Genomic DNA, 25,319 nt, shown 5'->3' on the forward strand with positions numbered 1-25,319 from the left:
ACACACACACACACACACACACACACACACACACACAGCCCAGAGTCCCAAACTGAAGAGGCTCTGGGCCCCAAGACACCGCGTGGTGAAGGCAGAGTGCTTTTATCTTAATTGAAATCAGGAGGGAAAATGTGTAAAACAGCCTAATGCTAAAACTCAAAATAGCTTGTTTTGTGTTGTTGGGTGAAACCCCGGCAGGCGAGCAGGAGCTGGACCCGACCGTCCTTCTCTGGCCACCAGTGAGAAATCCTGTGACTCGATATCTCTCCCACTCTCTCGACCACTGTGTCAAATTCACATCACATGACATTTTCTATCCCAGCTTACTCTTCATCAGACAAATGCCGTCTTTAAAGGAGAAGGTTTGGATTGTTTCAGTAGGATTGTGTAAAACGACTTTACTGAAGGAGGAAAGATCAAGTTCAGTGTCTTGGGATGGCAGAGGCTCAGTCTATAGGTGACTTGGCTGGGAACCAGAGGGTCGCTAGTTCGAGTCCCTGTGTGGACCATGAATAGAGCGTGGACTGGTGGCTGGAGAGGTGCCAGTTCATCTCCTGGGCACTGCCGAGATGCTGTTGAGCAAAGCACCGAACCCACAACTGTTCGGGGCGCCGGTCACTGGCAGCCCCCTCGCTCTAACATCTCTTCATTAATTGCATGTATATAGGTCCTGTCAGTGCATGTGTGTGTATTTCGGGCCTGTGTGTGTGTGTGTGTAACATGAAAAAATAGAGTGAAAATTGAATTTCCCCATTGCGGGATGAATAAAGGAATGAATCAGAATCAGAAAACCTTTAATGTCCCGCAGACGGGGGAATTCTTTTGTCACAGCAGCAACAGAATATTACAAAATAAGGTAAAAAATAGCAATAAAGTTAAATTTAAAAAGGGAAGAAATAGAAATAGACATATATACATATGTACATATTCACATGATATAGTGCAGTTGTTCTTGTTTTGTTTGTTTGTAATAATAAATAAATAGTATGGAGTAAATAAATATGAGTAAATATGACCAAATAGTGCAAAAACAGAAGTGACCATAGTACAGGCGTGTTGCACAGTGCAGGGTACAGGAGGAGGTCAGAGGTGCTGATGTAAAGTCTGACAGCAGCAGGAAGGAAGGAGCTGCGGTACCTCTCCTTCGCACACTCAGGGTGCATCAGTCTGTTGCTGAAGGAGCTGCGGTACCTCTCCTTCACACACTTAGGGTGCATCAGTCTGTTGCTGAAGGAGCTGCGGTACCTCTCCTTCGCACACTCAGGGTGCATCAGTCTGTTACTGAAGGAGCTGCGGTACCTCTCCTTCACACACTCAGGGTGCATCAGTCTGTTGCTGAATGAGCTGCGGTACCTCTCCTTCGCACACTTAGGGTGCATCAGTCTGTTGCTGAAGGAGCTGCGGTACCTCTCCTTCACACACTTAGGGTGCATCAGTCTGTTGCTGAAGGAGCTGCGGTACCTCTCCTTCACACACTCAGGGTGCATCAGTCTGTTGCTGAAGGAGCTGCTGTACCTCTCCTTCACACACTTAGGGTGCATCAGTCTGTTGCTGAAGGACCTGCGGTACCTCTCCTTCACACACTCAGGGTGCATCAGTCTGTTGCTGAAGGACCTGCGGTACCTCTCCTTCACACACTTAGGGTGCATCAGTCTGTTGCTGAAGGAGCTGCGGTACCTCTCCTTCGCACACTCAGGGTGCATCAGTCTGTTGCTGAAGGAGCTGCGGTACCTCTCCTTCACACACTCAGGGTGCATCAGTCTGTTGCTGAAGGAGCTGCGGTACCTCTCCTTCGCACACTCAGGGTGCATCAGTCTGTTGCTGTCTTTTCAGATGAAAGTGTTGAACGTTACGTGGGACAGGCTTCTTGATTTTCAGGATTTCTTTTTTGTCTCATGTGATAATAAACACGTTTGGTTCAGGGCTGTTGATTAGTGATGTCACAACTTAAAGACTTCACTTTGGACTTGATTTTCTTGAAGATCCTTTGCGAATGTCTATGAAGCAAACAAGATTTTAATGGATTCTCTGTCTTTCGTTGTGTTTTTTTCACCCTGGAGGCAAGAAAAACTCATTTTTCTCCCAGAACTCAAAGTAGCGTGGGGTGAGAGAAGCGCCAGATTAATTGGCAAAGACGATAACGACTTAGTTCATTAGTAACAGTTCATAGTTACACCAAAATGCTTCACAGGAAATGGAACAAAAGGCATTTTAAACATAAACGTGTGAACGTGCTCTCTACCTGTTGAGCTCAAGGACCAGGTGATGTTGAGGTCGAAGTTGTTGGAGGCGTTGATGGACATGTCCAGGTTCTTGTTGGCCTGCACAAACAGACAGAGGAGCGCACGGAAGAGTTACTGAGCTGCTCGTTTACAGCAACACTGATGCTGTAAAGGGGGAGTGAAACACTGTGGGGGAAGATGCATTCAGATCAATGTCAAACTGGTTCATTTATCGACTGCTGGGTGGATTTTGCAGAAGTTGTTTGACTTGTTTTCCTTGCAGCCTGTTGACCTTTTGTACTTTCTCGTGTGCGTCCGTGAGGTCCAGCAGGATGACTCTTTGCTAAAAGCCTCTCCATCTCCACCTCAACTGGAGTCACCTCAGGCGTATTTTAAATCTATCGGCCAGTTTTGTGTCGTTCCATTGATTTTGTCTGCCCCCGAATTCTGCTCTGACTTGTATCTGAACACCTTCAGGCTCTGGAGAAGGAAATACGGGTCCGATAAAACTCTCTCACTGTTGACAGCAGATTCCTACATTTAGAGAAGAGAGAAAAACTACTCTGGGGCAACCTGCTGATCTATCAGGCCTATCAGGTAACCACCAGCGCACCTTTGTCTCACCTCTTTACTGTGTTCTGTCTGTTTTTACTGTCCGCTATCTAACGCCGAAATACAATACAAACAGATTTTAAGAAGACAAACAAGTCCATCCAGTCAGTCATGTGCTGTTTAGATCATAAGAGTCCCAGTGCAGGCGTTACCTGTTCAGGTGTAGCCATGAAGTTGATGCTAGTGTAGTGGCGGTCGTCCTCCTGCAGCAAACTGAAGGTGAACTGGTAGTCGATCAACAGGTTGTCTAGGTAACAGCGAGAGGAAGACAAAGGCACAAAGAGCGTCATTGATTCCACATTTCAATAAAGGAATTTACTTCTGCAGGTTTGATGTAATTTTTGTTTTCAAAGCTTCGCTCTCGTCTCGTTTTATTGACGACGCCGTGAAGCACTGACGGGTTTATGAAAACGCTGAGTCGATATTCAGTCAGATGAATCAGAGCACGGCGCTGGAGTTTTGGGCAGAGAGCTCAAGCAGCAGTGACCAAATAAACAAAAACGTGTTCATTAAATGTTTTATATGAACAGGAGCGCTCGCAAATTTCGAGAGAACACAAGCGAGAGTCTAGATGTCGTGTTCTTTGAGAGGTTTCATCATTTCTGAAAGCTGCTCTCTGTCAGCGACACAATGGCCGACGTATAGACGGGCATCCCAACATGTGGACAGCAGGTGTCGAGTCACCTTGTCCGCCTGCCTGACGGAGGAGGGGAACTCCGAGGAGGAGAGAGAGAAAGGAGGGATAAAGGAGAGAGAGAGCAGCTACGTGGCCAAGAGAGGATATTTTTTAAGGTAATCAGTGTGACTGCTGAGTGCCAAAGGTTTCAGGGTAATCCAGGTGTGTGTGTGTGTGTGTGTGTGTGTGTGTGTGTGTGTGTGTGTGTGTGTGTGTGTGTGTGTGTGTGTGAGAAAGATGAATCACGGAGCAGCTCAGGTGAAAACAGACTCAGGAAGGCAGCGCTCATTCTGCTCTTTTCACACTCTGGCTCCTGTCTGTGGTCGTGGATTTGACCAGTGTGTTCACAGACGAAGGACACGGTGTTACTGTGGTTACATCACTTCACTGACTGCTGTCAGGGCACTTAAAGGTACAATATGTAGAATCTCTCCATTGTAGCAGTCAATAGCATAGCACTGGTTGCCAGGGTTGACTGTTGTTGGGTGCAGCTACTGTAGGCTGGCACTGGGTGAAATGGATTTAGCCAATCCTGCAGCTGCTTGGGAGCCTCAGTGAAGGGGGCGTTCTTTGTCCCAGCAGCTGAGTGAGCGGAGACGGGCAACAACCAGAGTCACTATAGGCCGAGCATTCACTCCATGGACTGAGAGAAAGGAGAGGAACGCCATTCAAACGCACGCCCACATGGCTACGCTTCTCCTTGATGCTAGCATCACTTTCATCTGCACTTAGCTGGAACGGCTAATGCTAACGGCTAACGGCTAACTGTCAGTCAAACTCCTCTAATCCTTGTTTTGATGCTGTGATTTTCTGGAGGGGACGGGTTCAAACAGGCTCAAACAGACTCCGGTCTCCTGTAGCTACTGGGCCGGGTCTGACCAACCTGGCAACCCCACTGCTTTGTTGGTGCGACTACGATCTTGAGACACTGGATGCCGGTGTTCTGCTCATTCTCCATACTCAACCTTTAAGTCTGTTACTACACATCAGGTCTTAATTCTGTAATGACTGTGACGAAGTAAAGTATTTAATGTGGACTGTGTTCATCCCACGATCACACAATATGATTGATAAAGTTCCACAGATGAGCTGTTCAGCAGCAGAGGACTGTGGCAGTTCAGGGCAGGCAGTCAGTCATGTCACAAACTGTCTGAACGTTCCTGCAGAAGAACATCCAGTACTGTTACAGTGTCTAACACTGAAGAGCAGCAGTCTGCGGAGACACTGAGGAGCAGCTTTTTTCAACTCGCAGAGCTGAAAAACTTTGTGTGACGCGATGGAGAGAGAAAGAGAGAAAGAGAGAGTGTTTGGTTGTCACCTTCCTTTCAGCTCTACAGTCCCGGGGCGTCACCAAGACTAAAGCAAATTATGTTTGACAAACACCCTTGTTTTGTTCAGCCTTCATGGCAAGTTAGCCCGAGCAGCAGATATCATCAGATCAAAGACAATATTTTTCCCCAGCATCTCTCCCTCCCTCCCTCCCTCCCTCCCTCCCAGGCAGACGTGCACTGCTGCTGCTCGCTTGTTTATCCCATAAGGGTCGTCAGAACTACTTCAGAGTGTTTTTGGGGCTTTTTTTATGCTATGTTTAAGGGATAGGGACTTCTCGTGTGTGTGTGTGTGTGTGTGTGTGTGTGTGTGCGTGTGTGTTTGTGTGTGTGTGTGTGTGTGCGTGTGTGTTTGTGTGTGTTTGAGTGGTTGCATGCATCTACCTGCATACTGGCCAACTCCCGACTTTTAACCTTTTAACCCTTCGGTGCTCCCGATTTTACAGTGAAGGAAACAAGTAAGATTCTCTCTCATCTCATCTTCAGCCTCTTATCCGGGGTCGGGTCGCGGGGGCAGCAGCTTTAGCAGGGGACCCCAAACTTCCCTTTCCCGGGCCACATTAACCAGCTCTAACTGGGGGATCCTGAGGCGTTCCCAGGCCAGTGTGGAGATCTAATCTCTCCACCTGGTCCTGGGTCTTCCCCGAGGCCTCCTCCCAGCTGGACGTGCCTGGAACACCTCCCTAGGGAGGCGCCCAGGGTTCATCCTTACCAGATGATCCTGAACCACCTCAACTGGCTCCTTTCAACACAAAGGAGCAGCGGCTCTACTCCGAGTTCCTCGCGGATGCTGAACTTCTCCCCCTCTCTCTAAGGGAGACTCCAGACCCCCTCCTGAGGAAACACATTTCACACGCTTGGACCTGGACCTGGTTCTTTGGGTCCTGACCTGGACCTGGTTCTTTGGGTCCTGACCCAGCTTTCATGACCACAGGTGAGGGTAGGAACCAGGACTGAGCTGTAGATCGAGAGCTTTGCCTTCCTCAGCTCTCTGTTCATCACAACGGTGCGGTAGAGCGACTGCAGCTCCGCCCTCGCTGCTCCGATTCTCCGGCCAAACTCACGCTCCATCGTACCCTCACTCGTGAACATGATCCCGAGGTTGTTAAACATACGTTGGACGGAGACGTTTTCCTGGTTAAAGCAGTCGCTGTGGTGCCTCCGTGCCTTTAGTGAAGTAAACGCTGTAGGTCAGTGGGACACACTTTTTAATTTGATGTGTAAATGCTGCAGACTAAACGCATTACAGTGTATTTAACCTTCTGGTTCTCATTTCAACAGTTAACTGCTATTTTTATCATTGTGCTTAAAAATTATTGATTGAATATCAAAGAAACTTCGTCCGTCATCAGGTTTAAAATACAAGAAATGACAAATTACACTTTGGGCACCGATGAAAAGCATCTCCCTGTTGTTTCACAACCCCAATGTTGGTGATGTGGCTTTGGGAGCGTTCACAGGTGTGTTGACCAGACAAAGCAGAGCGCAGCATTTAAAGAACAGGAAATAAAAAAGCTTTCCAACGTGTTTGATTTCAAGGCTGTTAGGAACAAGAGCAGCAGCCCCGTTTCAAAGTTCATCTGGGCTAATTACAAATCCCATCTGAGAAATGTGACTGCGGTTTCACTTAGGTAAACTCAATTACACGCGTGCGTGTGAGAATTCTCACTGCGGATGAGTCGCATCAAGGTAGCACTAAAGGTATTAAGCGTCCCCAGAAGAAGTGAAATAGAAATAGTCCGTGTCAATTCCTGGGGTTCACAGCTGGGTGATCTTATTTCCATAATATGTGAGCTGATTCAGCCTCTGTGAAAGCAAACGCTGATGACGGGGGTGGGGGTGGGGGGTGGAGAAAGCCCTCACGCGGAACGTAATCTAATACTCCGGCAGTCAGAAATGTTTTCTTTTTAAAAAGCGTGAATTTACCTGCCGTGTCAGTTTGTCACAATCTCCTGCTGAGGTTTCATTTAATGCTTGTTAACAACTCATTATTTTCCATTTGCAACACCTGCCAGACGGAGCACGGGTCACACTTTACAGCATCACCCCGCTGACAAAACAGGTTAGGAGCGAGCGGGGGGAGAACACAAGGACGACATGGATTCACCGTCGGGGATAAATGGAGGTCAAGGTAACCCGGGAGGTAATGTATGCATTAGGTCAGGTGACCCCGGTGTATGAGAAACTCCCCGTTCCTTAGCGGCACGACGATCTGAGGGGGTGGGGGGCTGGTCCCGCCACTCACCAGCTTCCACACTGGAGACTATTTTACTCATTCTCAGCACGCCACGGTGCCAGAATACGTGTGTAAATCGATACTTGTGTAAAGGTGGAGGGACGGCGTAATAGAAGGAGTTACACATCAGATGCAACGCTGTGCAGAAACAAAACAGCACAGATGGAAAACAACTACACGCGCAATTTTCCACCCCGGGCCGCATCGATTGGTCGTCATAATCGATGACGTCGGCACTGAAAATGCGTCCACATCGATTTTTTATCAATCTTTTCTACTTCTTCTGGCATCGCACTGCACACACACACACACGGAGAGCAGCGGAACAGAGAGACAGGTGAAGTGGACACGATGGTGTCGCTACGGTAACCAGGCTTCGTAGTGAAGGATGACGTGATATGAATATGAACTTGTGTCTGAAACAATAACTTGAGTAACTTGATTACAAACAATTAGGCATCAAACAAATCCTCGAGTTAGAGAGTTTGCCTTGAGGATTCATTTACTTCCTATCTCGCACGTTACGTGGCCTGCTCAGCGCAGGGATCATCGTTCCACACGGACCAATTTTGGGGATGCACACCATGACAGAGGGTGGCGTAAACGCCTGGAGGAGGCGGAGAACGTCCAAAGTTTGGGATCATTTCACAGTTAAAAAGAAGCAAACAATGTCACTGATGATTCAGCATCTGAGCCGAAAGCATCCCGTTGTTAACGCCACTTCACCAGTGACCCGTTGGTCTGTGGTGAGCGTGGTGTGCCTCTGCGGTTGCCGTAGTGACTGCAGTTGTTAAGAAGAGAATGCGCAGCTGTCCTTAAGAACGCCTCTTTGTTTAGTTTTCCATTACACTGTTAAACAGAAGGTCACCTCCCTGATCAGTCTTTAAAGTTTTGTTTGAGTAAATTTGTCAGTGGCGTTTTGCTGGTTGTTCGTTGTTACGGTAACAGGAAGAGAGCGAGTCACTCTTCCTGATAATATCTAACTCTGATTCAAGTACCTCGGGATCATGTTCACGAGTGAGGGGATGATGGAGCGTGAGTTTGGCCGGAGAATCGGAGCAGCGGGGGCGGAGCTGCAGTCGCTCTACCGCACCGTTGTGATGAAAAGAGAGCTGAGGAAGGCAAAGCTCTGGATCTACCGCTCAGTCCTGGTTCCTACCCTCACCTGTGGTCATGAAAGTTGGGTCATGACCGAAAGAACCAGGTTGCGGGTACAAGCGGCCGAAATGTGTTTCCTCAGGAGGGGGGCTGGAGTCTCCCTTTGAGATAGGGTGAGAAGTTCAGCATCCGTGAGGAACTCGGAGTAGAGCCGCTGCTCCTTTGCGTTGAAAGGAGCCAGTTGAGGTGGTCCAGGATCATCTGGTAAGGATGAACCCTGGGCGCCTCCCTAGGGAGGTGTTCCAGGCACGTCCAGCTGGGAGGAGGCCTCGGGGAAGACCCAGGACCAGGTGGAGAGATTAGATCTCCACACTGGCCTGGGAACGCCTCAGGATCCCCCAGTTAGAGCTGGTTAATGTGGCCCAGGAAAGGGAAGTTTGGGGTCCCCTGCTGGAGCTGCTGCCCCCGAGACCCGACCCCGGATAAGCGGATGAAGATGAGATGAGATGAGATGTCTTTTAACCTGTTTAAGTAAACACACGTGTGTCACCTGGAATTTTATTCACCACTTTGAATTGTTCTTATATCAGTTTGAATAGTTCCTGCAGACTTAGTGGCAGAAGAAACGTCCGTAAAGTTTGTATTTTTCTGCTGAACCTGTTTGATTTGAATATATCGAACATATGTGAGACACAGCCGACGTTGTGTCTGACGTAAACTCACTCAGACTGCTTTAAAATCAGCCAGAATATGCAGCGGTCTGTCAAAGGGGAAACTATTGGATCGGGAGAGAGAAGAATAAAAAAAAAGGGTTTTTGGACTGATCGGGCCAATTAATCCACGCTGGATCGGCGTCCAGACGGAACGCCTGTCAGCAACTATTGAGGCGTCCTGGACTGACGCCAGATCCCGGTCTAATGAACGGCCCCGGGGCCGGGAACGCTGCTGATTGATGATTACTGCTGTGCAACTACTCTGAGGTCTGAATTGGCCCCAAACATTTACTGGACTTGGGTTTCATTTCTCTTTGATATCATTTATGAGAGCAAATCCAATCATACGTGGTAGAAACTGGAGACGTGAAAATCAAACCTTTTCATTTCCCCTCCTTTTAGATTGGAGCCATTACATCATCATTCAGTCCTATTTGGCGCTTCATCACTAATTGTCGTTTTAATTGGGATTGGGAGTCTGTCAGTAAATATTGGAGCCGCTATCGTTCGCCTGACTAAGCTTTCCACGCTGGCCTCTGGGCAGCGCGCCGCTCTGACTCTGCACTGACTGGTGTTAGCTGGTAATGCGACTGACTGCTGGTCTTTCCCAGTGGAAGTGGTGGGACACTTGGTGGTCGTGCCTAATTAGACGTCCCTTGCAGCTGACTGAGAGAGAATGTGACAGTGGTTCATTAAAGCATTGTCCCGCTGATGTCTGCTCAGAAATGTGAGCCTGACCGGGGGCAAACTCATTAAACGGCAGCGTTGCTTTTCATCAATTGACTGGTGGTTCAATATGACAGTGTTAAGTGAACCAAAGCATCACTCTCTGCACTTAATCCCTGAGTGAGATGAGAAACCCTGCTGTCGATAGACGACACTCACATTTAGGAGTCTGATGAGAAGATTTCATCATCACGAATATCTGAACGCGTTTCAGCGACTGACACGACATCGTGCTTTTGTTCAGCTGCAGTATTTCACGGTGACTTCAGTGGTCAGACGCTTAAATGATGAAGCTGCCTTTCCCCTCTATTATTATCAACCAACTATTTTATATACTTATCTTAACAATTTACAATCACGTCCCAGTAGGTGGAAGAAGCATGATGTGGCTAAACTGCTGCAAACATCAGGTGTGGACAAACCTAAATTCCTAAGCTTTGGTTTTTATCCAGTGAAGTTTAAGACGTACAGCTACGATGGGGGGTCAACCTGCGCTCACTCCCAACTCTTCAAATACAGACTTCAGTCCCACATCAATGTAAAGTCAACGTTGATTCATTTGACCTACATATTTTACCTGCATAAATCAAGTTATGTACATGAGTATTTAACTAAGGCCTCGTCCACACGAACACGGGTGTTTTTTAAACCAAACTTATTATGTTATGGCCCCCGGTTAAAAATATTTCCCGTCCACATGAAACCGCAAAATCCACCTCAAACGATGTCATGCACATGCCAAAGCAGTAGGTGGTGATAGCACCCTGAACAGGAAGGACATTTAAGCCAATCACAAGGCTGGAAACATTCACAAGTCTCCATGGATACAACTTACAACGTGTTTACCGTCGCACAGTTTAACGTCAAACAATGTCGACAAGAAATTGTGGTTTTCCTCGGGTTTCCTGTCCACACATGACGGCTGAAACTGGACTTTTCTCAAAAGTTCACCCTGGACTCTGGTTACTAAAAACTCTGGTTTCAGGAGCAACAGCTGCGGTTACGTGTGGATGAAAGGACGAAGCGTGCCGTGAAACACACGGTTACAGAAATACACACGTTCCTGGGGATGGTTAGGTGATGGACACGCCTATTTGAACCCAAATCTCTTCCTGAACCGAACCAAGTAGTTTATGTTACCTAAAACTAACCATACATGCACGCTGAACAACGACGCATTCAACGTGACGCCGAGGAACCCCGACCGAGAGTCTGTATATGACGAGGTGGGAGTGAGAACGTGTTGGTTTGTGACAGAAATGTGTGTCAGTCAATGATGCCTTTTTTTAACCACAACAGGGAAATTTATTTAACCTTAATCTTTACTTTCTTCTCATTATCCTCGATTCAATAAATGATCGGTCGACTTATCGATTAGCTTCCCCACAAAGAATCAAAAGCACCATTTGTCTTGGAAATAAAAAAAAAAGCATGAAAAAGATCACATCAACTAAAGAAATCTTAGTCAACCGACATCAAAATGAGCAGTTAGTTGACTAGATGTCTTAGAGGCTGTAGTCCTGCTGTAGACATTAATCAGCTGCTTCATTTTGACCTGTTTACTGTATGAGGCCATGGCCGTGCTCGTTCTGCCCCACACTGTGGTACAAACTCTGCTGTATCACATGTATCTGGATAACTGTGGGACCCTCACTCTGAAATGTCCAAACACACGGCTGCCACAGTGTGATGGAGTGCACACACACACACTAGGACACTAGTCCATGTTCAAAGAGTCGCTTCCAACTGACTTTGAAATAGTACAGCCGCTCTGCAAATGGACGAGAGAAAGGGAGAGAGAGAGAGAGAGAGAGAGAGAGAGAGAGAGAGAGAGAGAATGAGATGGAGAGAGAGAGAGAGAGAGAGAGAGAGAGAGAATGAGATAGAGAAAGGGAGAGAGACAGGAGAGAGAGAGAGAGAGAGAGAGAGAGAGAGAGAGAGAGAGAGAGAGACAGAGAGAGAGAGAGAGAGAGAGAGAGAGAGAGAGAGAGAGGCGAGCAGGTTGCTGAACACGTCTGATGAGAAGCAGATGTCCTGGGGTCTCGACTTTTGATATGAAGCTGTTGGACCTTCAGTGGTTGTTGGGTTTGGATAACGACCTCCTCTTCACCTTTAAGGGGTTTGAGGCGAGTGCTTGACCTTTGTTCCTGCTCTTTCGGTTCTGTGGAAGTGTTCGGTGTCACGGCGGCCGCTCGATGGAATAAATCCAGCCTTGTCGTCTCGAGCAGCAGTGAAACACTGCTTTACGGAGCATCGATAAGGGCTGTCTGGGGTCACCGCATGTCACCAATTATGAGCACTGTTTGTCACTAAAGTTCGGCTAAACCTAAGTTTTGATTAGCCTAATAAAGCACTGATTACTGATAGTTGTGCTAATGTTATGTCCACAGCCTACATTATTTATGAACCCTTATAAAAGGCTGCTGTAGTTTGTTCTTTCCAGCCGTGCACCGTGGTGCGGAGAACTGATAAGCAAGTTTGCAGAGACCCATCCATCGCTGACAGGGAGCTCTGTGTCCTGGGACCTGGTGAACATCCAGACGAAAAGTAAAAAGGTTGCTGCGGGTCCCAGGAGGAGCGGGAGGGAGATACTCATGGATCATTGCTGCCTTACAAGATCCAAACAAAGCATTTCTGTGTCTGGGAAATATTTGTTTTTCACTCAACTCCCCCTTTCCAGGATCTCCCCCGCATTTATCCAACCATCCTCACAAGTTCCCACCCCTCGACGCACCGCTATCATGGGAAGGTGCCACTTTTAAGGACACTTTGCATGACATCAACACATTTTAAGCTATTCGCATGTAATTTAACTTCCTGTTTTGCTCCATACATTGTGAATTCAAACAAATCTACTTGTTTTAGGGAAAGAACACAATCAGATTTGTAAGTAAATAAGTAGAGAACTACCTGCTTAGGGTGCACCCACACTGTCCTTCCGCACCGGGCCAAAACAGGTCTTTCGGGTCAAGCCTAGTGCGTTTGACCAGTGTGAGTGCAACCGCTCCGCGCATAACTGCGGCCAGCTGGCCGTCCACGGCCCGCCTGAGAGAGGTGGGCTTTTGTAAAGCGCGTTTGCACATGTACGAGCATGAGCATGCACACGTGTACGAGCACGAGGCCTACGGCGGTTCTGAGGTCATTTCCTCTGCGCCTGTTGGGACGTGGAAAAAAGGAGGAGGGACCATGCGCGGACATTTAAAACAATGGCGGTGAAAGGTTCACGTTGGTGTGATGCGGAGGTGGAGTGTTTACTGCAGATTTGGTCGATGAAAAGATTCAAAAACAGTCGACAAGACGAACAAAAACTCAGAGGTCTACGGAAAGATCTGGAAACAAAGCCACGCATCGCCATGACGTCATCAATGCGTGTGACGTGTTACGGCGTGATGACGTATAGGCAGCAAGAAGCATTCTCCGAGGCCCAGGTAGTGTGAGTACAAACGGGCCTGGAGGGGGGGACAAGGACCCTAAAGCACGGGGCACGGTGCAGGAGGACAGTGTGAGTGCGCCCTAAGTGTCCCATTCAATGCTCTAAAGGTCCGTGTGCTGGACCTGTGGCCTCAGTCCTGATTTACCTCCTTTTCAGCTTGTGGAGCTTTGAAAGTGAAGCACTGTTTGATTTGGACTTCTTGTTAGTAAAACCCAAACTAACATTCCCCTGTCGGCTTGTTTTTCCTTTGAGTAGTTCAGGGAGGCCTGCAGAGGTTCAACTATTCAGCGTTTCAGGCTGACAAAGCCAAAGATTAGAGAAGAGTCGGGGGAAATCACTTGAGTAGCAGATATATTGGTGTTGTTTTCTTGTTGATCACGTCACCGGTCCTCAGATTTATTTGGCAGCCCCTCGGGGGGGGGCCTTTAATATGAGTAAGCACAGATAAAAGTGTGCGCTGAGATACAAGTGGCAGCACAACATGATAAGAGATGAAGTGATCTGCTGAAGCCTCAGTAACGGGACGACCAGGTGCATATTAGGTCTTAAAAACACACACGTGGAAGGAAGGGTTCCCTTAATACTGTACACAGATTATATTTCTCTCTCTATATATATAAATATATATAAATATGACTCTCAGCGGGAAACCGGTGGATTGCTTACTCCAGGTAGGGAATGAGTCCTTACCCCAAGTGAAGGAGTTCAAGTACCTCAGGATCTTGTTCACGAGTGAGGGGACGATGGAGCGTGAGTTTGGCCGGAGAATCGGAGCAGCGGGGGCGGAGCTGCAGTCGCTCTACCACACCGTTGTGACGAAAAGAGAGCTGAGGAAGACAAAGCTCTGGATCTACCGCTCAGTCCTGGTTCCTACCCTCACCTGTGGTCATGAAAGCTGGGTCAGGACCCAAAGAACCAGGTCGCGGGTACAAGCGTCTGAAATGTGTTTCCTCAGGTGGGGGTCTGGAGTCTCCCTTAGAGAGAGGGGGAGAAGTTCAGCATCCGTGAGGAACTCGGAGTAGAGCTGCTGCTCCTTTGCGTTGAAAGGAGCCAGTTGAGGTGGTTCAGGATCATCTGGTAAGGATGAACCCTGGGCGCCTCCCTAGGGAGGTGTTCCAGGCACGTCCAGCTGGGAGGAGGCCTCGGGGAAGACCCAGGACCAGGTGGAGAGATCATATCTCCACACTGGCCTGGGAACGCCTCAGGATCCCCCAGTTAGAGCTGGTTAATGTGGCCCGGGAAAGGGAAGTTTGGGGTCCCCTGCTAAAGCTGCTGCCCCCGAGACCCGACCCCGGATAAGCGGATGAAGATGAAATGAGATATATATATCTATATATATATTATTACAAATAATTTTCTGTATATTTGAACTTTAATGGAGCATCCTGGACTTTCCACAGCTGAGGGCTGACACTGTCTCCTCACATCAAAACAGATCACAGGTGCTGCCTCTCATGGACTCTGCATGTTATTTTTATCAGAACCTTCCTTCCAATGAGATTTAAGACTAATATTTACCTCAATCACAGACACGCACGCAGCTGCTTTCCCCTTAAGAGCACGAGGAAAAGAATGGCTTTTAAATCTGTGATTTATACACACTATCTGTGTCTGTGTGTGTGTGTGTGTGTGTGTGTGTGTGTAAGAGAGAGGGGAAGGGTGTCATGGGCGTCCGTGTGTGTGCTTCTGAGTGTGCTCGCTCTTATTCAAACACAACTCAGCCGCTTCACAGACAGCAGAGAAGATAATGTGCCATTAATGACAGAACATAATGTCGCCGGACGCATCAGCACTCCAGCTGCAGCCATGGAGATGTGGAGAGGCCGGGCACCTACGGACCGCCGGAGCCATAAAAGCCTGTGCGTCTCTGTGTGCGTTTGCATCGTCTACAAAGCCTTGACAACACTAAGGGTAAGGGCACTGCGTTAGTGCCATCTAGTGCCGTCAGCCCTCAGTCCTGACTCCAGCACACAGGGGGGAACTGTGCCAGCCATGAATTGTAAAATAAAAGTTGATTTTGGATCAAAGACATATCTGAGGTGACCGCCGCAATCTGTGCCATGACTCCTCTGATTGCAGTATCCTTTCGAGCCCTCCTCATTCAAACTATAATAGCCCCACTCGAGCTGGAGGGCTATTGACATTGACAGGACTTGAACTTTATTCTACTGTGCTATAACATTAAACCCCCGTGATGGCCATTTGTAGACTGAACGTGAGTGTGTGTGTGTGTGTGTGTGTGTGTGTGTGTGTGTGTGTGTGTGTGTGTGTGTGTGTGTGTGTGTGTGTGTGTGTGTGTGATGCAGAATCGAGGGTGCATGTGCTTGTGTGCCACAAAACATCTGTCCGGGCCGCAGCGTTCCTCCTCCGTCTGCCCTTTAAAGAGGAGAACCGGCAATTTTTTGCAAATGAGCGAAGTCAATGTGATCCCTGCTAGCATCTGGAAACAGGAGAACGAGAGTCCTGGACATGAACAGTCTGTCCGTCTGTCTGTGTCTCGCTCTGTCCATCCGTCTGTCTGTGTCTCTCTCTGTCCATCTGTCTGTCTCTGTCTCTCTCTGTCCATCTGTCTGTCTTTGTTTCTCTCTGTCCATCTGTCTGTCTTTGTCTCGCTCTGTCCATCTGTCTGTCTTTGTCTCGCTCTGTCCATCTGTCCGTCTGTGTCTCTCTCTGTCCATCTGTCCGTCTTTGTCTCTCACTGTCCATCTGTCTGTCTCTGTCTCGCTCTGTCCATCTGTCTGTCTGTGTCTCTCTCTGTCCATCTGTCTGTCTTTTCTCTCTCTGTCCATCTGTCTGTCTTTGTCTCGCTCTGTCCATCTGTCCGTCTGTGTCTCTCTCTGTCCATCTGTCCGTCTTTGTCTCTCACTGTCCATCTGTTTGTCTTTGTCTCGCTCTGTCCATCTGTCTGTCTGTGTCTCTCTCTGTCCATCTGTCTGTCTTTTCTCTCTCTGTCCATCTGTCCGTCTTTGTCTCTCTGTGTCCATCTGTCCGTCTTTGTCTCTCTCTGTCCATCTGTCTGTCTTTGTCTCTCTCTGTCCATCTGTCTGTCTTTGTCTCTCTCTGTCCATCTGTCTGTCTTTGTCTCTCTCTCTGTCCATCTGTCTGTCTGTGTCTCACTCTGTCCATTTGTCTGTCTTTGTCTCTCTCTCTGTCCATTTGTCTGTCTTTGTCTCTCTCTCTGTCCATCTGTCTGTCTTTGTCTCTCTCTCTGTCCATCTGTCTGTCTGTGTCTCACTCTGTCCATTTGTTTGTCTTTGTCTCTCTCTCTGTCCATCTGTCTGTCTTTGTCTCTCTCTGTCCATCTGTCTGTCTTTGTCTCTCGTTCCATCTGTCTGTCTCTGTCTCTCTCTGTCCATCTGTCTGTCTTTGTCTCTCTCTGTCCATCTGTCTGTCTTTGTCTCTCTCTGTCCATCTGTCTGACTTTGTCTCTCTGTGTCCATCTGTCTGTCTTTGTCTCTTTCTGTCCATCTGTCTGTCTCTGTCCATCTGTCTATGTTTGTCTCTCTCTGTCCATCTGTCTGACTTTGTCTCTCTGTGTCCATCTGTCTGTCTTTGTCTCTCTCTCTGTCCATCTGTCTGTCTTTGTCTCTCTCTGTCCATCTGTCTGTCTTTGTCTCTCTCTGTTCATCTGTCTGTCTTTTTTCTCTGTGTCCATCTATCTGTCTTTTCTCTCTGTGTCCATCTGTCTGTCTGTGTCTCTCTGTCCATCTGTCTGTCTTTCTCTCTCTCCATCTGTCTGTCTTTGTCTCTCTCTGTCCATCTGTCTGTCTTTGTCTCTCTGTCCATCTGTCTGTCTTTGTCTCTCTCTGTCCATCTGTCTGTCTTTGTCTCTCTCTGTCCATCTGTCTGTCTCTCTCTCTCTGTCCATCTGTCTGTCCGTCTGTGTCTCTCTCTGTTCATCTGTCTGTCTTTGTCTCTCTCTGTCCATCTGTCCGTCTTTTCTCTCTCTCTCTCTCCTTCTCTTCCTCTCTCCGGTGCAGACAGATGTGCGTCCTCCACAGAGCTGGGTCTGTCTGACGTTCCTGTCTGTTATAGTGAAGGTTTTCAACGCCACCGTACTCTACGGGAGAATTGTTGGGTCTCTGTAAATCATAAATAAGTCATAGAGTGTGGTCTTTACCTACTCTGTAAAGTGTCCTGAGATCACTTTACTTACTTATGTTATGAATTGGCACTGTAAATAAAATTGAATTGACATTCAAAGACACATGCGAAGTGCGTCAAGAACTGTGAAACATCAAAATCCTCAGGACAGAAGCGGTGAGAAGATGAGATTCATTCACTAAACTTTGTTCTCACGACTTGTTTTCTAACTGCAGAATCGTCTGCATGATCCCTCAAGAAGCACAAATAACTAGACTCCTAGAAATCCCTGCATCTAAGCTTTATTTAACTGATTAATTAAATGTAAATATTCAGCGCGCTGTGTTTCCACACGGATGATTGCTACGCCGTGGAACGGGACGTGATGGTGCCGGTTACAAAGTGGAGGACGAGGGGAAAGAGCGAGGGGCGGAGAGAAGAGAGGACAGGAAGTTTTACAAAGTTTGGGATCATTTCAGGCTGAAACTAAAGGGAAACTATCGGTGCGTCGACCGTAAAACTCAAGTAGCTTAACGCAACAGAACGACGTCAAAGCCTCGGCGTCTCAGCAGAAAGTGTCCGGTCGACACTTTCAGTCTCCACGGAGCATCAGGAAACAGGAAAGGTTCAGTCAGACGGACATTTTTGTTGGATCACATGAGTTCTTTGTGTCTTTACTGTGCTGTGACATTACTCAACGTTACTCACAGTGAGCTGAAGTCACTATAGTGAAGCAAACACCTCCACAGATTTCACAAAACTTCAGTATCTTGATACTTTCCTTCTGCCCCCAGAGAGCGAAGTCAGAGGCGACACTGCCTGATCTGATAAAGTGTAGGAAATGTCCGGATGATGGATCTCAGTTCACGTCTGGGTCTCAGAGGACGCTGAAGATGCTCAATGTACTGTAGGTAATCTTTCCGAACTCGCTGCGATACGCTTTTCTATTCTTGTGAGAACCCCCGCATCACAGAGTCGACATCAGTCTAATATGTGTGTTGGCACACTCAGCTGTGCCCATTTTTCTCCTCCTCGTAGCTCCTCACAAGTGCTGGAAGTTTGTTTGTGTTTCGACATATGAGTGAAGAGTGAACGTGTGGATCATGTGACATGCTTTAGCCCCCGAACACGGTGGGACAGAGGGCTAGCAGAGTTAGCATTTAGCTTCCCCGAGCACCTTCCTTCCTCGGATGATCATCACGGGACTGATTGAGTGGTGTGTGCGTGTGTGTGTGTGTGTGTGTGTGTGCATTTGTGTGTGGGGGCCAGGGAGGTGCAGGAGACTCAGGTGTATTGGCTGCAGCATACTCACAATAACATGTTCCTTTGAGAGGGTTACCAAGGTAACGGTTCTCTGAGTCACATCTGGAACGACACCGAAAAGACGAAGAAGAAGAAGAAGAAGAAGAGGAGGAGAGAAAGAACAAAGGCATTAGCAATCAACACAGGTTCAGTTTTTACTGAGACTCGAGTGTGTGTGTGTGTGTGTGTGTGTGTGTGTGTGTGTGTGTGTGTGTGTGTGTGTGTGTGTGTGTGTGTGTGTGTGTGTGTGTGTGTGTGTGTGTGTGTGTGTGTGAGGTGGGGCCTTGCTGCAGGTATTGTCTTCCCACGGGTCTTCGAGAGGTGATTTTCCTTGACAGTCCTGTCTCATCAGTCTTTTTTCCCAGGGGGGCACACACGCACGCACGCATGCAAGCATACACGCATGCACGCACACACACACACACTTTCTCACACACACACACGCACACACACGCACACGGTGAACATGACAACACCTCACCCACTGACGTACTCTGCTGCTCAAACACAGATTTCATGCATCTGCAGCTGAATCGTTTAAAGCGAGGGTTCAGAGCAGCATGAGCAGCAATAATGAGGCACAACAGAAGAAATATTCATCTACGTAATAAACCTTTAAAACCACACACAGATTTATAATGCAGTGTTCACTCATGGTGAGTTTTTAAACCCTGGTCAAATGTGATTTTGGTGTATTTCTCTTTGATTAACACTAATCACTCCACATTTCAGATTAAATTCATCAACCGCTGATTTTTCTTTTTTTCACTGCATGAAAAATAAATAAAGAAGTGTTTATCAGGCCCTGCCACTCATTTGCATTTCATTTTAGCGTTTCAGCCGCTGTGACCAGAGGGAGGCTGATTGTCTCTGACACAGACGCACAGCTGAGGACGGCTGCGGGTGGAAGTTGTGACCTTTAGGTTGATGGGAACGTCTCTAATGACCAGTCAGCTGCACCACAATACAATTAGGTACAAAAAGAGATATTTACAGTAGAAATCTGATGATTTTGCAGGAGTTTCAAAAGCTTTTGTGGTCTCAAGGATAACGTACATTCGAACACTCAGGCAGAGTAATTACGGATCACAGGTGGAAGCTCTCATTCAGGTGTGAGTGACTCCAGGACCCACTGAGATCCGCCCACTCAGACCTCAGTGGGTCGTGGTCTCAGCCGTAAGAGGAACCGCGTCATCATTCACCGCCTTTGTCCGCGATTCAGGTAAAAGTCCGCGTTTGTTTCTTTGCACTTTTCTGTGCCAGCCTTTAAAAGAAACCCCCGCGGAGCGCCAGTGGACAATAACTTTATTTTTAGGTTAATAAAATGTGCCTGAATTCAGGAACATGGAGGAAATATTACTGCAGACACTCCTGTTTCTCTGTAACGCTGCCTGAGACTGTAAAACACACGTATTTAATTCACTATAACTCATTCATAATAAGGGAAAAGTCCTCTGTTACTTAGTTATTAAAAAGCTTTTATTGTGAAGCAGCAGAAACAGGGTTTTCCTGGAAAACGGCCTTGAATGTCAACGTCACCAACATTATCTTCTGGGTCACGGTTGGACCGTTGTGAATAACGCTGTAGTCTGTCTCCGTGTCGCTCAGGCCGCCCCTCTTTATCTGCCACTGTTGCACTTTATATTAATTTAATTTTTTTTTGCTTTGTTTTTTCCCCCTTCAGCCTTCTTCACGTCATTTCAGCGAAACGCGTTCGATTTCATCAGTCACCTGTTTTAAAAACCACGAGATCATTCAAAACACGAGGCGTCACATCCGGTCTTAACCGTAGAAGTGCGTGCACATCTATTCCTGTCTTTAAGGTGTAAACACGCAGGCGTCACATCCGGTCTTAACCGTAGAAGCGCGTGCACATCTATTCCTGTCTTTAAGGTATAAACACGCAGACGTCACATCCGGTCTTAACCGTAGAAGCGCCTACACTTCTATTCCTGTCTTTAAGGTATAAACACGCAGGCGTCACATCCGTTCTGGATGGGATAACACGACAGTTATATACATATACTGCATATATACAGTATTAGAGCTGAACGTGAGCATGAAACATTAAAACAAAGTTAAACACAGCGTTGTCTCTCCCTCTCTCTCTCTCTCTGCTCTCCTGGGCAGGTAACTGCAGGTAAACATCTTTATTTCTATGTTCATCAAATGCACCCGGGGTGAACAGATGACAAAAAACACACACAGGCAAACTCTAGGCAGCACATTTGCACGAGTCATTTCCCGTTTCTGTCCTGATTTGAGAGATTATAGATGTAAATATATGTATGTATGATGTATAATGCTCCTATAACGTATGAATAATGTATACAGAGGGAAAGTGAAACAGATCACAAGTGGTCAACACGCACGTGTGAACAGATGGGCTGAGAGCTGAACGCTGGTGATCTGAACACTCAGGATGTGAAACCCGGGTCCTGAGTGGCTCTACACGTCGTCCATCTGGAAGGCTTTCAAAATAAAATAAAAATAACAGGAGTGTTTGTTGACATTGCAACAGCTGAACGGAAAGTCTGTATCGTGGCCATTTAGAAAGAAAAAGAACAGCTTGTTATCGAACCCATGTGCAGATATTTCACAAGCTTTTACTAAATATGGAGAGAGTCCACCTGCATCCAGTCTCAGAGTGAAACAGAGGGAGGACGGGGGGATTTAAAAAGAGAGGAAAGAGGAGTAAGTGAACGAGAACAAGAGGGCAGGGGAGGTTTACAGCCGGCCTGTTTGTGGATTCGCCCGTGGAGCTGCGGCGGGTCACAGAGCAGCGCCGGATGCTGAATATTTCATCCTTCTTTAAACCCCCGGCCAAGGACGAGGCCTTAAACCGCCTCCGGCTCGCTGAACTCCCGTCCTGAATCAGGACTTTCGACCGACCGTAAAACCCATAAAAGCAGCAGAAGGATGCTTTCGCTCTGACAGCAGCGCGTGAATCAGTTGGAGAGAATGACGAGTTCCACAGTTACAGATTTCTGCTGAACGACAGGAAGCTGAACGGGATACTGTCTTATTTCATTTTGGAAGGTTTTAGTCTTAAAGAGCAGATAGGGAAAGAGGGAAACGAGGAAAGGAAAAGTAAAAAAAAGGAGGATAGAAGGAAGAAAGGAAAAGAGGAATGAAAGGAGAGAAGAAAGGAAAGGTAAGAGAAGTGAAAAGGACCAAAATTGGAAAGATTGGAAAGAAAGAAGTGAAGAAGGAAAGACAAAGAAAAAGAAGTGAAGCTTATTAAAGGAGCAGAGAGGAGACTTGGATGGAGGGCGTTGGCGGCGGCGGCGTTGGCGTTGGCGTCTCCGGGGGACTCAGACTCTAAACACAATGGAGCGGTTAAGGACGAAGCCCATTTCAACAAAATCAGATCCATTGTGATAAATGCGATCTCTTCACAGCCAAATATGATCTGTGAAAGACTTTTATCAGATATTTTTTAATCACTAAACATTGTTTTGTGTCCAAACACATAAAAAATATTGTCTCTGCCCTTTAGAGGAGTTCAGCCGTCAGGTTCAGAGCAACAGCTGATAGAGATTCAGCGAGGTCTGGGAGGTTTGACTGTCGCCATTCTCCCGCGTTTGTTTGGATCTGTAACTGTCATCTTCTCTTTCTTTTAGAGATTTAAAAAAATATATATTGATATTCAGGGCGGCACCGTGGTGTGGTGGTTAGCACTGTCGCCTCACAGTGAGAGGGTTCCTGGCTCAAATCCTGGTTGGGGCCCTTCTGCGTGGGTTTTCTCCGGGTTCTCCGGTTTCCTCCCACAGTCCAAAGACGTGCAGGTGTTCGGTTCATTGATGACTCTAAATCACCCGTAGGTGTGAATGGTTGTCTGTCTCTGTTCGTCTCTATGTGTCCTGTGATAGACTGGCGTCCTGTCCAGGGTGGACCCCGCCTCACACCCGATGTCAGCTGGGATCAGATGAATGAATTAATTAATATTAAGTAACAAAGTCTGCTTTGATTTCACTTTGTTAGCTCACACGTTAGCACACTAGTCAGAGAGCCAGCTTACATGCACACGTTGCTGCTATTTAACCACTGACACAGAGAAAAGTGCAGCTTATATTCCATCTATAAAACAATAACACACCGGCCAGATTAGACCTAAATAACTGATCTGGTGTCGCCTGACCGTGTCCAGCCACACTCTCCACATGCAGGTTTTTAAATGCATGTATGTGCTCAGAGAAGAAGGAGGATGAGCAGGCTACGTAAGCGGCGACACAAGAGCCTCTCTGGGGGGACACGAGTCCTGGACGCAGAGCGCTGACAAAGAGTGGACGGACACTTAAGCTGCTTAAACGGCCTAATGGGGACGAGATAAGGGCCACGCAGGACTGGACTGCCTCATCACTTAAAACACACTCTGACTCAGCTCACACGCACACACACACACACACACACACACACACACGCGTAAGTGACAAGTGCTCTGCTTGCTGTTCCTGTAAACCTCTGCAAAGATAAACACATTGGAGATTAAAGGTTGCGGTGATTCTGGTCCTGCTTGTGTTTGTGTCATTTATTGGAGCAATGCAAATATGTTTCAGTTGTTTTTTTGTTTATAAAAATAGAATGAGCCGGTTGTGACGTTAGTAAGACAGTAAACTACGTCAAACTCTGCAGAGCAACATTCAAAATGACAAATATTCACACGCACAAACAAACACAAACACTCTCCACAGTCAAGACAGAACGAAAAGATGCAAATTAGCCGCAATTAGTGGAGTCGTCTACATTTGGAGAGGAGGCCAATTAAAGTCACATCAACACAAATAAATAAAGAGGAGAGAGCTCAGCAGAGTGAAAGTCTCTCACTCGCTCAGGTAAAGTAAAGAGTCCATGCAGGTTTGGCTTTAAACAGACGACTCATGAGTGCTGTGAATGTAAACTGGGACCACAGTAAACAGCAGGGGAACATCTGAAAGGAAACTCAGTCTGTAGAGAATCTGTAGCTCAGGCACAGAGCGTCCCGTTCACGCTGTGAGCCGTCTGTAGCAGCTGCTTCTGATCACGCACGGTGCACGATCCACGGTGCTCTCACGGTGCACGACGGCTTCAGATGGGATTTGAACATGAAACCACAAAACTGCTCTTCTGCCCAGAACGACATATCGCTACAACAGTCGCAGTCTTAAACATTAACGCTGTCAAATGGAAATACTTGGTTGGGTTAAGGCGACAAAACTACTTTAACTGATGTGTGAGGGCTGAGATGGACGGACAGAGAGTAGCATTAAAAACAGACTGAACGTCTCAGTCTGAAAACTCGCCTGCGAATATTCATATATTCATGTGCTCGGCCTGCCGGGTTGACCAACACTTACGCAGTCTAGGGCTTTTATTGTGAAAGGTAGGAACAAAAGGAGTGGATATGGTGCGATCCTCACCCCCACACTCATACACACCTTACTTATATCATCATTTTTATCTGACTTACTTGCTCTTCACTATTATTTTTGAATGACAATACAGATCTTTTCTCTAAGGGCGCCCTCCCACTGTTCCTCCGTACCGTGCCCGTGCTTTAGGGTCCTTGTCCCCCCCTCCAGGCCCGTTTGTACTCACACTACCTGGGCCTCGGAGAATGCTTCTTGCTGCCTATACGTCATCACGCCGTAACACGTCACACGCATTGATGACGTCATGGCGATGCGTGGCTTTGTTTCCAGATCTTTCCGTAGACCTCAGAGTTTTTGTGCGTCTTGTCGACTGTTTTTGAATCTTTTCATCGACCAAATCTGCAGTAAACACTCCACCTCCGCATCACACCAACGTGAACCTTTCACCGCCATTGTTTGAAATGTCCGTGCATGGTCCCTCCTTCTTTTTTCTACGTCCCAACAGGCGCACAGGAAATGACCTCAGAACCGCCGTAGGCCTCGTGCTCGTACACGTGCGCACGCTCGTGCTCGTACACGTGCAAACGTGCTTTACTAAAGCCCACCTCTCCCAAACGGGCCGTGGACGGCAAGCGTGCCGCTCCTAGACGTGGTACGGTTGCACTCACACTGGTCAAAGGAACCAGACTTTAACCGTGAAACATGCTTGGGCACCGTACGGATGGACAGTGTGAGTGCACCCTTATTCTATTCATGCCTGTATTCATGGTGTGAAATCTCAGAATTCAAATAAATACATTACGTTGCTTTATTGCAACAGTACTCACAACAAAAACAACCGCTGGAAAACGTATATTGACGTGCAAATGAATTGGTGTGTAAAAGGTGTGTGAGGCCCTTTTGGCAATGTGCATCACACCTGAGAAGGAGAGCCGTTAAATACCCGTGACCCCTGCAGAGTCATTTGTACAGGAATGAATACCGAGTGTAACCTTTCAGATGTTAGTGGGGTCTGGGGTGAGGTGACGCCCAACAGGGAAAGAAACGCCTCCTCCATCATTCTCTTTAGTCTGAATGTAACAGAAGAGGAAAGAAAGACACACAAATCCCAGTACCAGAGAAAAAGACAATATAGTCACGTACGTAGACACAAAGATACACACACACACACACACACAAACTGCTTTACCTAATGGCCCCATTATGTGTGACGCTGCACCGAACACACTCTCAAATATGCATCCACACACCTGATGTCACCTGGGCGCGCTAACCGTCCGCCCCCGCGGGGGAAATGGCTCGTTCATAATCAAACGACAAACAAACGGCCCTCGACTTGGCACACCGTTTTGGAGTGAGTCAAGCAAAACACACAGTGCTGTGACGGGGGGAGAGAGAGGGCGAGAGAGAGAGAGAGAGAGAGAGAGAGGGGAGGGAGAGAGAGAGAGAGAGAGAGAGGGGGAGAGAGAGAGAGAGAGAGAGAGGAGAGAGAGAGAGAGAGAGAGGGGGGAGGGAGAGAGAGAGAGAGAGAGAGAGAGG

General features: G+C 47.5%; 1 protein-coding gene across 1 annotated transcript in view; it reads right to left on the reverse strand.

Moving 5' to 3' along the window:
- LOC310953914 (attractin-like protein 1) overlaps positions 1 to 25,319 on the reverse strand; it is a gene marked incomplete at its 5' end in the record, with an annotated part of 258,550 nt that overhangs the window by 161,683 nt on the left and 71,548 nt on the right. The window contains 3 exons of the mRNA XM_083923179.1: positions 2,243 to 2,321; positions 2,987 to 3,081; positions 18,440 to 18,492. Of these exons, the coding sequence (XP_083779305.1) occupies positions 2,243 to 2,321; positions 2,987 to 3,081; positions 18,440 to 18,492 (227 nt within the window). The remainder of the gene's footprint in view (positions 1 to 2,242; positions 2,322 to 2,986; positions 3,082 to 18,439; positions 18,493 to 25,319) is intronic.

This window comes from Echiichthys vipera, assembly GCF_963691815.1.
Source record: "Echiichthys vipera genome assembly, chromosome: 11".
In the NCBI taxonomy this organism is placed as follows: Eukaryota; Metazoa; Chordata; class Actinopteri; order Perciformes; family Trachinidae; genus Echiichthys; species Echiichthys vipera.